Here is a 16,310-nt window from a genome sequence, read left to right on the forward strand (position 1 = left end):
TGTGCTCCAAGCCTCGTAGATGTGTCCCTGTGGGGAGGATGACAGCCGCCGACCTATCAGCAGCTGGCATCCCATCCCCACATGAGTCTGGAGCGTGCGCTCCAAGACTCGTGTGTACCAGAGAACACGGCCGGCCCCACCAAACGTCATCACGGCCACTGACAGAGGAAAAACCAATCAGCGGCTGGTGATAGGACGGCTCCTAGGGAGGGAGCTTGCGCTCCAAACCTTGGCAACAGAGGGGGCTGGGCCGTCCTAGAAAACCAGCTCAGTGATTGGCCGCCTGTTATCAGTGACCAAAATCCACCCTCCCCAGTCCACAGAGACGTAATCCGGGATCCACGGTGTCTCAAGCTGGCACCTGAAGTATCATAAAGATGACACCTGAAGTATCCTGGGGAGGGATCAGCACGGTCAAATGGCCATGAATTAGGGTAATACATGTCATCCAGTCACTATGTCACGGCAAAGTCATGCATGTCCAGACCCTCCGCAGGAAAGCAGGGCAATACCACAATGCCAACCAGGAGTGATAGGGGAACCAAAGGATAATCCTCCGGGTAAATCAAGGGTAATAGGAAATACCCAAGGCAAATAGCGCTGAATCGGCACTGGAGGTGCCTATTAAGTGAAATCTCCTGACCTGCCACCCGCCCATACGGGGTAGCAGACTGTCAGGGGATATCTTAGCGTTGGCTCCCAATAACCATGAAGCCCAGCCAATGCAGGTCAGCGAAGTTATACGTGCCCAAGCCTCATCAAAGAATGCTGGGTAACGTCACAACGCCGACCTGAAAAGAGAAAGGCACACGGGAGGGACAAATGTAAAAAAACTTGGAGTAATAAATAATCAAACTATAAAAAAGTCTAGCCTGAAATAATCTAAACATATGTAAGTAAGTAACCTTCTGGCCTCACGAAGGTATCAAAAACGGTTAAAATCCCCATAATGAAAAACGGTGAACAGTAATCCATAATCAGACCCAGTTATAAAAGATTGGCCCCACTCCCAACCCAGGATGAATTCAAAAACAGAGGTGTGCCGCGGCTAGAACGAGGAGGCGTGTCTCACGCACGGCTGATGAAACAATTGATGTCCCATTCGACGTTCATGCCGTACGGCGAGTAACCCCTCAACTCGTATATCCAATAAGTTTCGAACTGCGACACACCCCTTGGACGAGATTCTCCCCTCGAGTGGGGGACAAACTTGTCAATGATCAAAAAGGAAGTACCCGTAGGGTCCTTATTGTGACATTCTAGATAGTGCCGGGGCACACTAGTGAATGGTCTCATGACTTGCCTCGAAACTAAGTGAAATGTTCCTATCGTTTGTGTTCAAAAACTCCATATAATCCTCCAAAGACCTGAGGTCACCTTTCCAAAGGAGGAGGATGTCGTCTATATACCTAGCCCACAGAACCAGCTGGGGTGGTCTGTGGGCATAGACGACATCCTCCTCCCATAGAGCCATGAAAAGGTTGGCTAGGCTAGGGGCATATTTAGCCCCCATAGCCACACCCTTAATCTGAGAATAATATGTTCCATGGAACCAGAAATAGTTATTTTCTGTAGCAAACCTCAGAAGTTCCATGACGTAATTACGATGGATAGGAGGCAAATCTAAGTTTCTAGAGAGAAACAATTCTACAGCAGCTATACCCTGTTCCAATGGGATAGATGTATAAAGGGCAGATACATCTGCAGTGGCAAGCAAGAGGCTGTCTTGGTATTCTACTCCTTCTAGTAGGTTAATCGCAGCTCTGGTGTCCTTCAGATAGGAGGGCATTAGCTTAACCAAGGGCTGTAGGTAGAAGTCAATGTATCTACTGATATGTGAGGCGACCGATTCGATCACACTCACGATCGGGCGGCCCGGAGGTTTAGTGGGGTCCTTGTGGACCTTGGGGAGGTAATATATCACCGGTATTCGGGGAGCTACAGGTACAAGAAACTCTCTTTCTTTCTGATTAAGGATTTTAAGAGAAAAGCCCTCATCAATAAGAGCCACTAAAGCACGTTTGTATTCCCTCGTGGGGTCATTGGGAAGGATGTTGTATGTGGAACGATCACTGTGTAAGGACTACGATCACTGTAGTCCTCCTTATCCAGGACAACTATTCCGCCGCCTTTGTCAGCTGGACGAATGACAAGATTATTCCTGTCACAAAGAGCATCAAGGCCAGCTGTGATGGCTGGATCCTGGTGCGTTCGCTTGACAGGGATATTCTCAAGATCGTGTAGAACCAAATCTTTAAAAACGTTAATGGAATGAGAGGTATTGTTCGGGGGGTTGAAGAGTGATGGATTTGCGAGGCCAGAATGTGTAATATCACTCTGTGTGATATCTCTAGGGTTGGGGGCAGGCATGGATAAAAAATGTCTCTGTATATTAAGTTTGCGGATGTACTTGTGTACATCCCTAAAGGTGGAGAATTTGTTAAGCTTCCTAGGGGGGACAAATTTGAGTCCTTTATCTAGGACGTATTTCTCATGATCTGACAGATTAACTTTACTCAAATTAAAAATTTATAACTGGGTCTGATTATGGATTACTGTTCACGGTTTTTCATTATGGGGATTTTAACCGTTTTTGATACCTTCGTGAGGCCAGAAGGTTACTTACGAGGGCATATGTTTAGATTATTTCAGGCTAGACTTTTTTATAGTTTGATTATTTATTACTTCAAGTTTTTTTACATTTATCCCTCCCGTGCGCCTTTCTCTTTTCAGGTCGGCGTTGTGGCGTTACCCAGCATTCTTTGATGAGGCTTGGGCACGTATGACTTCGCTGACCTGCATTGGCTGGGCGTCATGGTTATTCGGAGCCAACACTAAGATATCCCCTGACAGTCTGCTACCCAGTATGGGCGGGTGGCAGGTCAGGAGATTTCACTTAATAGGCACCTCCAGTGCCGATTTAGCGCTATTTGCCTTGGGTATTTCCTATTACCCTTCATTTACCCGGAGGATTATCCTTTAGCCGTCCTATCACCAGCCGCTGATTGGTTTTTCCTCTGTCAGCGGCTGTGATGACGTTTGGTGGGGCCGGCCGTGTTCTCTGGTACACACGAGTCTTGGAGCGCAGGCTCCGGACTCATGTGGGGATGGGATGCCAGCTGCTGATAGGTCGGCGGCTGTCATCCTCCCCACAGGGACACATCTACGAGGCTTGGAGCGCAAGCCACACTGTCGTCTTGGGACGCAGGGGAGCGGAGGCGCTGATGCCTGCAGTCCTCTGGAAATTACAGTGTTCTTTTTGCCCTGTTAAAAGTTGGGGTTCCCCTTACACTTGGGACATTTTGTATATGAGATTTATATTAAATATATATAGTTGTGCTCTACTTGAACATCCACTTCCGATTCCGCCATGACGGGGGTGGAGCTTGGTTAAATTGTAAGTTGGATACAGTTTATATATAAGTGCAATGTGGGGAGGCTGTTTTATGCCCCTGTTGATGACTGTGTGGTCGAAACGCGTAGGGCCAGCTATCTCAGCTTCCCACATTGCTATTTTTATACTTTTTATCTGTTCGTGATCACCTGCATTTTGTACGTTTTTTTGGACCATTAAAACTTCATTTTGATCTACACTATGTGGAGTTCCTTTTTCTTTTCCTCCATGGGCCCACCAAGAACCATTTGCTTCTGATCGATTTGTTACGGTACCGGAGATCGGGTGTATTGGAGATTCACCGCCTGTCCAAGACAACCCCCCCATTGGTGGTTGAGACCCGGAAGACATCATCTGGTTGGATATCCTTGATAACCACCCCCTTTGCCTTACAGACGCACTGCTATACGGCAGATGCATCCCACGGATCCGGTAAGAGTACCCACCTTTTCTTCTTGAAGATTGGAGTGTTATTGCAACCTTTGGTGGCCTCCTACTCGAGTGTCCTTAGTCTCTCCAAGACACTGATACCCCCCTCGCTTTGGAGAAGACCTCCACTTTTCTCACTGTTTATTGACTTTTGAGTGTGTCACATCTTTTAGAGACATTATTTTGTCCATTTACAGCATGTCACTGCATTTTTGATGTTTGTCACTATATAGCACCTATATAGAGGTACATATTAGTTTATATATTTTTCTGCATGTAGGTTTAGCGCTGCACTATATTTTCATACTTCCAACCCTGGATACCTATTTAGGAAATGCTGCACCACCAAATTGAGGACAGGCATGGCACATGTGTCAACTTTCCCTGTCTAAGGGCAGACAGGAGGTTTGTGCCATTATCACACACACCACCATTCCTGGCTCCAGTTGGCGTGAACCACCTCTGGGCCTGCCCCTACAGAGTTGCAAGAATCTTGGCTCCGGTGTAGTTCTTTTCCCCTAGACACACCAGCTGAAGCACTGCATGGCACCTTTTAGCCTGACTCATTGTATAACCCCTTGAATGCTTAGGGGGTATTTATGGTTCATAGGACAATTCAGCAGAGGAGGGCATGGAGGAGAAAGAGGAGGAGGAGGAGGGGGTAGAGCTGACGAATCACGCATCATCACCACTAGCTGTATGGAGACGTGGGGGACAAGCTGCAGCACTGAGCCCTGTCCTGCATCCTTCCAAGTTGCAAGCAGAGTTACCCAGTGTGCTGTGAATGAAATATATTGTCCCTGACCATGCTTGCTGGACCACGTGTCAGCAGTAACATGGACTTTGTGGCTGACTGCCTTGCCCACTGATGCCACAACATTGCCTTCCACGTGATAGTACAGAGCTCAAATGGCCTTACATGAAAAGAAATGGTGACTGGGAATCTGCCATTGTGGTACAGCCCATTCTGCAAATTCACAAAAGGGGCAGAATCCACCAGACGGAAAGACAGAAGTTGTAGAGCCAGCAGCTTTGACAAGCTTGCATTTAAACGCTGGGCATGTGGGTGGCAGTGACTGTTTTTTTTCTTTGCTGCAGCAGATGAGGCAGAGAAATTCGCCGACTATAGTCTACAGCTGGGGGTGTGCTGCTGGCAGATGTGCTGCAAGGACCTGGGATACCCTGCGCTATACAATCATCCTTGTCAGTGGAGGCGGCTGAGAGGTCATGAGGTATAGCAGGGGCAGACTGAGGTGAGTAAAGATGGGGAACAGATTTGTGCCCCTTTTGTGTGGCTTTCAGGTGCTCTTGCCAGCGGGCTGAGTGGTGGGAGGTTAAATGCCTTGTCAAGCATGTAGTATCCAAATGGCTGGAGATTTTGCCACGCTTGATGTGCTTGAGACAAAGTTTGCAAACTGCAACAGTGCGAGCAGCTGCACATATGTTAAAAAAGGCCCAGACAGCTGTGGGAAGTGGGCCGGGAGATAACAGCTCCACAATGTGGTGGAATAGGGTGGCTGCTCCCTACTCTTCCATGATTGCTGCTTGTTGGGGTTGTGCCTCACTCTCACTTTCCCCCTCTGCTCTATCTGGCACCCAAGTCGAGTCAGTGACATCATCATCTCCTCCATCCTCATTACAACTGGAGACAACTTGGCAACTTGCGGCTGGTTGAACATGACTGACAATTTGCGTAACAGTGTTATCCCCTCACAATCAACATCCGAAATCAAGTAATGGCCATGTATCATCAAGGAGCAAGTGGATGACGCTGTGTTCAAATAACTCAGCTGACTCCTCCATGTCTGATGCTGGGGCTATGGCAGGAATAGCTGTGGACAAGGAGGCAGGTTTAGCCACTCTGGCAGCTGCAGTGGACTATGCACCAGTCTCTGCTTGGGTGACGGAGGTTGAGGATAGTTAAGTAAGCCAGTCCACCACCTCCTCTGCATGCTGTGGCTGGATAACATGGGCAACATCACTAAACAGAGGAAATCATGCCCTGCCGAGGACAGACCATGTCCACCTTTGCCTGTGGACACATACGCTACTTGCCCCCTCACAGTGCCATGGGAACATCTGCCTCTCCTTTTTGTCCTCTCAGACATTATGGGGGGTGCTTATTAACAAAATGTAATATAGATGTGGAAATGTGTACATGGATGCACTTTAATCAATGGAAAGTGGTGTTTGGTGAAACTTAACTTGAGTACTTACTACACAGACACACTCCACGCTATAATATACTGCGGTAAAACTGCACTGACGCACTGCAATATACTGCATCAAACGTGCAGGAATGCGCTGAACTATACTGCGTTAAACAGAAGATAACTAACTGAAATATATGGCGTTAAACTTGTAGTAACCCGCTGAACTATACTGCATTAAATGGAAGGCAATTCACAGCAATATACGATGTTAAACTTGCTGTAACGCACTGAACTGTACTGAGTTAAATGGAAGATAACGCACTGAAATATAGGGCGTTAAACTTGCAGTAACGCACTGTTTCGCGTTAAATGGAAGATAACACACTGCAATATATGCTATTAAATTATATGCAGTAACACACACTGATCTATACTGTGTTAAAAGGAAGATAATGCACTGAAATTTACGGCATTGAACTTGCAGTAATGCACTGAACTATACTGTGTTAAATGGAAGATAATGCACTGAACTATACAGCGTTAAGCATGCAGTAACGCACAAAAATGTACTGCGTTAAACGGCACGTAATGCACTGAAATATACTGCGTTAAGTGTGCACTAACGCACAGAAATGTACTGCTTTAAACAGCACATAACGCACTGAAATATACAGCGATAAACTTGCACGAACGCACTGAACTATACTGAGTTAAATGGAAGGTAACACACTGCAATATACGGCATTATCTTGCAGTAGCGCACTGAACTGTACTGTGTAAATGGAAGATGATACACTCAAATATACAATGTTAAACTTGCAGTAATGCACTGAACTGTACTGCATTGGATGGAAGGTAACGTACTGCAATATATGATATTAAACTTGCAGTAATGCACTAAACTGTACTGCATTGAATGGAAGGTAATGCACTGCAATATACGTTAAACTGCACAGAAATGTATTGCATTAAGCGCACACTAACGCACAGAAATGTACTGCGTTAAACGGCACATAACGCACTGAAATATACAGCGATAAACTTGCAGTAATGCACTGAACTATAATGCGTAAATGGAAGATAATGCACTGAAATATACAGCGTTAAACTTGCAGTAACGCACTAAACTATACTGCATTAAAGGGAAGATAATGCATTGAAATATACGGCGTTAAACTTGCAGTAGCGCCGTGAACTGTACTGCATTAAACGAAAGGTAATGCACTGCAATATATGGTGTTAAACTTGCAGTAACACACTGAATTATACTGCGTTAATTGGAAGATAACACACTGAAATATATGGAGTTGAACTTGCAGTAACACACTGAACTATACTGCATGTGTACTGCGTGTGTAGTAACGCACAGAAATGTACTGCGTTAAACAGCACGTAACGCACTGAAATATACAGCGATAAACGTGCAGTAACGCACTGAACTATACTGCGTAAATGGAAGATAATGCACTGAAACATACAGCGTTAAACTTGCAGTAATGCACTGAACTATACTGTGTTAAATGGAAGGTAATGCACTGATATATACAACGTTAAACTTGCAGCAACGCACTGAACTATACTGCATTAAATGGAAGATAATGCATTGAAATATACGGCGTTAAACTTGCAGTAGCGCACTGAACTGTACTGCGTTAAATCAAAGGTAATGCACTGCAATATATGGGTTTAAACTTGCAGTAACGCACTGAATTATACTTTGTTAATCGGAAGATAACACTGAAATATGCGGCATTGAACTTGCAGTAACGCACTGAACTATACTGCTTGTGTACTGCGTGTGTAGTAACACACAGAAATGTACTGCGTTAAAAGGTACGTAATGCACTCAAATATATGGCGTTAAACTTGCAGTAATGCAATGAACTATACTGCATTAAACGGAAGATAACACACTGAAATATATGGCGTTAAACTTGCAGTAACGCACTGAACTATACTGCATTAAACGGAAGATAATGCACTGAAATATATGTCGTTAAACTTGCAGTAATGCACTGAAATATACATTAAACTTTCAGTAACACACTGAAATATACTACGTTAACGGTGCAGTAATGCACAGAAATGAAATGCCTTGAGCGTGCACTAATGCACAGAAATGTACTGTGTTAAACAGCACATAATGCACTGAAATATACGGTGCTGAGCTTGCAGTAACACACTGAACTATACTGCGTTAAGCATGTAGTAATGCACAAAAATGTACTTTGTTAAACGGCACGTATTGCATTAAAATATACCGCGTACAACTTGCAGTAATGCACGAAACTATACTGCGTTAGATGGAAGATAATGCACTGAAATATACGGCGTTAAACTTGCAGTAACACACTGAAATTTATGGCGTTAAACTTGCAGTAATGCACTGAAAAATACTGCATCAAGCATGCAATAACACACAGAAATGTACTGCGTTAAATGGCACATAACGCATTCAAATATATGGCGTTAAACTTGCAGTAATGCACTGAACTATACCGTGTTAAACGGAGGATAATGCACTGAAATATACAGCGTTAAACTTGCAGTAACACACTAAATTAAACTGCATCAAATGGCGTGTAATGCACTGAAATATACGGTGTTAAACTTGCAGTAATGCACTAAAATATACTGTGTCAAGCATGCAATAATGCACAGAAATGTACTGCGTTAAATGGCACATAACGCATTGAAATATATGGTGTTAAACTTGCAGTAATGCACTGAACTATACCGCGTTAAACGGAAGCTAACACACTGAAATATAGAGTGTTAAACTTGCAGTAATGCACTGAAATATACAGCGTTAAACGCGCATTAACGCACTAAAATATTCTGTGTTAGGCATGCAGCAATGCACAGAAATGTACTGTGTTAAACTGAAGATAATGCACTGAAAACTGAAATAAACTGCATTAAACGTTGTGTAATGCACTGAAATATACAACGTTAAACTTGCAGTAACACACTGAAATATACTGCATTAAGCGTGCAGTAACGCGCAGAAATGTACTGCGTTAAATGGAAGATAACGCACTTAAATATACAGCGTTAAACTTGCAGTAATGCACTGAAATAAACTGCATTAAACGGCGTGTAATGCACTGAAATATACGGCGTTAAACTTGCAGTAACACACTGAAATATACTGCGTTAAGCGCGCAGTAACGCACAGAAATGTACTGCGTTAAATGGAAGATAACGCACTGAAATATATGACGTTAAACTTGCAGTAATGCACTGAAATAAATAGCATTAAATGGCGTGTAACGCACTGAAATATACAGCGTTAAACTTGCAGTAACACACTGATATATACTGTGTTAAGTGTGCAGTAATGCACAGAAATGTACTGCGTTAAACGGCACCTAAGACACTGAAATATACTGCGTTACACGTGCACTAACGCACAGAAATGTACTGCGTTAAAAGGAAGATAACACACTGAAATATATGGCGTTAAACATGCATTAAAGTAACTGAAATAAACTGCGATGAACAGCACGTAACATACTGAAATATATGGCGTTAAACCTGCAGTAACGAACTGAAAAATACTGCGTCAAGCATGCAATAACACACAGAAATGTACTGCGTTAAATACTTGCAGTAATGCTCTGAACTATACCGCGTTAAACAGAGGATAACGCACTGAAATATACAGCGTTAAACTTGCAGTAACGCACTGAAATATAAAGCGTTAAACTTGCAGTAATGCACTAAAATATTTTGCGTTAAGCATGCAGCAACGCACAGAAATGTACTGTGTTAAACGGAAGATAAAGCACTGAAATATACAGCGTTAAACTTGTAGTAACACACTGAAATAAACTGCATAAAACGGCATGTAATGCACTGAAATATACAGTGTTAAACTTGCAGTAACACACTGAAATATACTGCGTTAAGCGTGCAGTAACGCACAGAAATGTACTGCGTTAAACAGAAGATAACGCATTGAAATATACGGCATTAAACTTTCAGTAACGCACTGAAATAAACTGCATTAAATGGTGTGTAATGCACTGAAATATATGGCATTTAACGCAGAAACGCACTGAAATATACTGCGTAAAGCATGCAATAATGCACAGAAATGTACTGCGTTAAATGGCACATAACGCATTGAAATATATGGCATTAAACTACAGTAATGCACTGCACTATACAGCGTTAAACGGAAGATAACACACTGAAATATAGAGTGTTAAACTTGCAGTAATGCACTGAAATATACAGCGTTAAACATGCAGTAACGCACTAAAATATTCTGCATTAAGCGTGCAGCAATGCACAGAAATGTACTGCGTTAAACTGAAGATAATGCACTGAAATATACAGCGTTAAACTTGCAGTAACGCACTGTAATATATATCGTTAAACTTGCAGTAACGCACTAAAATATTCTGCGTTAAGCATGCAGCAAGGCACAGAAATGTACTGCGTTAAACGGAAGATAATGCACTCAAATATACAGCGTTAAACTTGCAGTAACGCACTGAAATAAACTGCATTAAATGGCGTGTAATGCACTGAAATATACGGCGTTAAACTTGTAGTAACACACTGAAATATACTGCATTAAGCGCACAGTAACACACAAAAATGTACTGCGTTAAACTGAAGATAACGCATTGAAATATACGGCGTTAAACTTGCAGTAACGCACTGAAATAATCTGCATTAAATAGCGTGTAATGCACTGAAATATACAGCGTCAAACTTGCAGTAACGCACTGATATATACTGTGTTAAGTGTGCAGTAATGCACAGAAACGTACTGCGTTAAACGGCATGTAACACACTGAAATATACTGTGTTACACGTGCACTAACGCACAGAAATGTACTGCGTTAAATGGAAGATAACACACTGAAATATATGGTGTTAAACATGCATTAAAGTAACTGAAATAAACTGCGTTGAACAGCACGTAACATACTGAAATATATGGCGTTAAACTTGCAGTAACGCAATGAAATATACTGTGTTAAACGGTCATTACACTCACACTGACTGAACTATCCCTACATTCACACTAATGTAAAGATAAATGGTGGTCTCACTACACTCACACTGACTGAACTATCCCTACATTCACAGTAATGTAAAGATGAATGGTGGTCACACTACACTCACACTGACTGAACTATCCCTACATTCACACTAATGTAAAGATGAATGGTTGCACTACACTCACACTGAACTATCACTAGAGTCACACTAAACTGATATTCTACACTGACAATAGAATCAGAATAGCACACTACATCACACTAACTGCGCTGAACAGAGCCCTGTTCTATTCCTCTCCCTGTCGATATCACACTGAAAATGGCCACTTTTGAACGAATACTTTTATAGAAAACACATGCATCATGGTCTGCAGCATCCAAACACTAGCTCAGGTGTGCAGAGAAACACATGCATCATGGACTGCATCAACCAAACTCCTGCTCAGGTGTGCAGAGAAACACATGCATCATGGACTCCAGCAACCAAACACCAGATCAGAGGTGCAGAGAAACACATGCATCATGGACTCCAGCAACCAAACTCCAGCTCAGGTGTTCAGAGAAACACATGCATTATGGACTCCAGCAACTGAACACCAACTCAGGTGCACCACATGAGATTCTGACGTCTCTAGTTAGAGAATTTCCCCAAAAGACCACCAGAAGGGGCTCCCCACCTTGTTGGTGCATTTAGCAACCTAAGATGTGGGACAGCGTCTGGGAGAGGATGAACCCAGACGGACACAGTTGACAGGTAGGGACTTATTGCAACATCACGGTCTTGCAGGTCTAGATCTTGAGCACAAAAAGGTTGCCCTTAGTCAGATACTCTTTATAGATTTTAACAGGTCCTGGGGGTGGATATTGGGGCGAAGCTATATCATATGTATGCTGCCATATTGGTGTCAGGAAAGCTCCTGTAACAATGATAATTAGGATATAAAAAATAAACCGATTTAGAGAGGCCTTCCCGTTTACATATAGATTTATTTAATAATTACTGAAGTGTTATTATGGTTCATTCACAACAGCATTGCTGGAAGATGACAAGTATGTATTAATATCTATTATCAGCATTTGCACATGGGTGTTTCTAAACATTTTCAAATGGTATTGGCATTTATGAGCATTTTAAATGTTTGTTGAGTTTTGGAGACACTTTAAAAGCATTTTTCTATCCATTTCCCCAAATGTGCTAAGCCATATTGTGATCTTCTAGACGCTGAAAATACTTAAAAGCACTAGTAAGTCCCCATGCACACTGGCTTAAATATTGTTGCTTCAACAGGAGGTTTTTGCTTTGCCTGTAGAAGCAGCTGATGTTAAACTATGTGTCCATGCACATTAGGACGATTACAGGCATATTTTGAGCTTAGCATTTAGGAAAAAAAAAACCTTCTGGTTTGTGCAGCTGTCTGGAAGAAAAAACACTAAACTCTCCTAAACTCACTTAAACTCTGTACAAAACGCACTAATTTCGTGTTTTTTCTGCCAAGGGAACTGGAGTTTTTTTAAGCCCACTGTGCATGGAGCCTAACAAGAGTTTAGGAGCATAATATGGATCTTTTGTGAGCGTTTGCTTAAACCAGAATGGAACCTGAAAGTGATAGGAGTATGTTAGGCATATGGCTGCATTCAGGAGATTATCAAAATCCCCACCAAAAAAAATCTACAAAATAATGCAGCATTATGCCCCATACACACGAGTGGAATTTCCGTCGGAAAAATCTTGGATGGTTTTTCCGACGGAATTCCGCTCAAGCTTGCCTTGCATACACATGGTCACACAAAAGTTCTCTGAACTTTTGACCGTCAAGAATGCATTGATGTACAACACTACGACGAGCTGAGAAAATGAAGTTCAATGCTTCCGAGCATGCGTCAAATTGTTTCCGAGCATGCGTGTTTTTTTGCGTGTCAGAAATGCATACAGACGAGCGCATTTTCGGATAGGAACTTTTTCCGACCGAAAAATAGAGAACCTACTCTCAATCTTTTGCTGGCGGCATCTGAGTTTTGCTGGCAGCATTTCCGATCGTGTGTACGGGGCATAAGTGTGTGGGTAATAGAGGTCACAGCGATCCAAAACTGCTGCAAACATGAAACGTCAATGGAGACAATTCATTCATATGCAATCTCTTGCTGACAGCTCATGGTACTTCATTTGATATGATAACCATAATTCAATATATAAGATAAACAAATATAGAGTGCTTAAACGTTTCCTTGTTTATTGAAGCTTTTACATGCAAACACAGAAAGTCTTGCAATTATCTCAAGAAGGCTTTTGTTACACAAGTAAAATGGTCATTGGCTGGATTTTTTAATCTCTGTGTATAAAACTTGCAATACAGAAGGAAATGAAGCCGCAAGTGCCCCGGATTCTATTTTCTTGTAGGAAAAATGTTTAAGAACACTGAAAGTATGAACAAGCCCTGCTAGTTGGGGCAATTTTCATCCAAAATTGCAAAATGCAGGTATTGGACTAATGTAGCATTTGGAAAAAGTAATATAACTGGTTAAAATATAATTCACTTTTTAAATGTAACTCTTACCATAAAATATAAGAAATTGCAAAGCAGCTGACTGTTACAAGGCCACAACTTCTGCGTGGATACTGGTGATGAGCTGTTCTCATCTCAATTAATATGAAAGGCAGCACTGTTGTATGCTAGAAAATAAACAGATAGTTATAAGCATTTATAGTGGAACCACCAGTAACTGTACAGGTCTATATAAATACATTCTTGACAAGTCTTAATATACAGCAGAAGTTTAATTAAAAAACAGTATCAGTTCTTGATCTCCAATCCAAGAGGCTGTACCACTCCAATTGTCTGCTTCAGGGCTATATTCCGGAAGGATAATGACATCTGTATGCTGCAGTCTGAAGGAAACATTTTCTCAGTCACCTCTCCCCAAGAAATTTTTCGGAATATACATAGTAACTTTGTGATAACTCACAAGCTGATCTGATCTGTGTGAAACAATATGTACACGGAACATAAAGCACATGGGCCAGCATCCAAGTCCAGGAAGTAGATAATGATTCTGCATGATTTCTGAACAAAGATGGCACCAACTTTATGGGGAGAATGGAAGATAACAATATTGTCAGGAGAAATATTGTTTATAAATAGCTATAAATTTACCTTTACATATCACTTGGCATACATTTAGCAAAGAGAATATATCTGCCACAAGAATTGATTTAAAGTGGAATTTTACTCTTCCAATCAACATTGATTATTTTTAATCCTCAAGCTGCTAGCTAAATAGAAAAGTCATATTTACTTTTTTTTCCATTTCTTCAGTTACTTCCTGATTCCTTGCCTAGGCAAATTATGTCATACATCCCAGGAGTCTTCAGGAGGGGAGGAGAAGAGGAGGGGTTTTCTCAGCTAAGCACACTCTCCTGCATGCATGCATGCCTGTGTTAAGGGCAATGGCTTCCAGGAAGTAAATGGTACATGAATCATTTGCTCTTATTCAAGATGGCCACAGCCAGAAAAGCTAGGGGGTTGTTTTTCAAAGCGATTTCTCAGCAAAATAAAGAATGGAGACATGGATGAATAGGGGAGTTTGCTTTGAATATTAAAAATATTAAATAACAATAAATAGTGTTTTTGGTGTTTGGTGCTCAGATGCAGTGAAGATCTGCTTTAAGCTGCAATAAACACATCTGTCTAAAGATAAATTTACATTCATGCGGTGCAAAATTTAAAAAAAAACTGCTTTGATATGGTTAGAGTGCTTTTCATAAAGCATGTCTGTCTGCTGGAACACCATAATAATAGATAAATCATTTGGTAACACAAGGTAATGACAAATGAATTGTTCCTTATTCAAATCACATTACATTTAAGACATATTATAAGCATTGTTTTATTTGTTAGGTTGTTTTTTAAACAAACAAAAGAAGCTAAAGTCTCTTTTTTTAAATCAGTTGTTGTTTTTCATACAATTCAATTTCATTTAATTGGTTAGCAGCAGTACTGAAAAGATAAAACTTGGGAGTCACTTGTAGGAAAATATTAAAGTGGGGCTCCACGCAAAAGCAGAAGTTCTGCTTTAAGGACTCATCCCCTGCTGCTCTTGAAGAATTGGCACTTTTGAGGAGTTGGTACTCGATTTTGACAGGTACCCGCTCCCACTTCTGCTCCGACCACCTAGATGATCGGAAGCAGAGGTTCTGCTTCTTCCCTCCCCCTCAGTCTTCTGGGACACGTGACAGATCCCAGAGGACTGGGGAACCATTCACAATGCAAAGTGGGCATCCGGCTGTGAAGCCACAAGCTGTCACAGCTGGTTCCCCACAGTTAAGATGCCGGCACCAAGGAAAAAATACAGCAGATGAAACCAGTTGGGGTGAGAACACCACTGGATGGTGGGATAGGTGAGTGGCTGTTTTTTTAAAAGTCAGCAGCTACAGTTTTTGTATCTGCTGACTTTTCATTTTTTTTCACAGGAGAATGGGCAACCGCTTTAAGGAATGCCAAAAGGCACCAACATCCTATATTACGATCAAAAAGAGAAGAAGAACAAGATGGATTTTTAAGTTGCCAGCAAGAACTCTCAAATAAAATCAATATATTTTATTTTTCCAACATATATTAAAATATTCTCATAAAAGACAGAACCAATATAATAATGGACCTCCCTCAAATACCTCCCACAGCGTAACAGGCACCTAATACATCAAATTAACAAAAAGTTCACAACTGAAAATAGAATAACAGATAAGGTATCTTCTGTGGGTAGGTAATCTTGCTCAATCTCAACGCATTTCCTGGGAATACCCTGCTTCTTCAGGAGGTGAGGGAAGCAAGGTATATAGGTCCAACGAAGAACAAGAGGGGGTGCAGCATGGTCAGAGGTGTGTATTATCCCACCCTGGGGGCAGGTGTGGAAGTCAGTGCAAAGTGGCAAAACTCATTATCCTAATAATACTTGGGGGGTCTGTTTTTAAAGTGTCCACTTAAGAATTACACAAATTTCACCCAGGAATCACACATTTTGCCAATTTAATCTTATTAGAAAATGTGTGAATCTTGGGTAAAAGTTGTATGAATGTTGTGCGAAAATATTTATAAATAGACTTTAAAAAACATTTAAAGACTCTTGCACTTTAAAAATATTCTGACTGTGGAAAACACCTTACACTCCGGACAAATAGCATACTTTTCAGTGCATTCTGAAAACTACTTTTAAAAAAAAAATAAAGTGAATACATAAGGATATGTATCGTAGCTTGAGTGTTCGTAACTCTGGGAAATTAAAAAATATTTTTTTTTTAATTTCCTTGCACATGATTGG

The 16,310-nt window shown here is 41.6% G+C and overlaps 1 protein-coding gene across 3 annotated transcripts in view; it reads right to left on the bottom strand.

Moving 5' to 3' along the window:
- Nucleotides 1-16,310, bottom strand: part of AIG1 (androgen induced 1) — a 537,675-nt gene that overhangs the window by 42,632 nt on the left and 478,733 nt on the right. For 2 of the 3 annotated variants that reach the window (XR_012243928.1, XM_073627423.1), the window contains one exon: nucleotides 13,550-13,665. The exons of the other annotated variant lie outside the window; for it this stretch is intronic. Coding sequence is in view for 1 of the 2 variants with exons in the window: in XM_073627423.1 (XP_073483524.1) it covers nucleotides 13,550-13,665 (116 nt within the window). In the remaining variant the exon portion in view is untranslated. The remainder of the gene's footprint in view (nucleotides 1-13,549; nucleotides 13,666-16,310) is intronic. 3 annotated transcript variants of the gene reach the window in all.

This window comes from Aquarana catesbeiana, linkage group LG04 (assembly GCF_042186555.1).
Source record: "Aquarana catesbeiana isolate 2022-GZ linkage group LG04, ASM4218655v1, whole genome shotgun sequence".
NCBI lineage: Eukaryota > Metazoa > Chordata > Amphibia > Anura > Ranidae > Aquarana > Aquarana catesbeiana.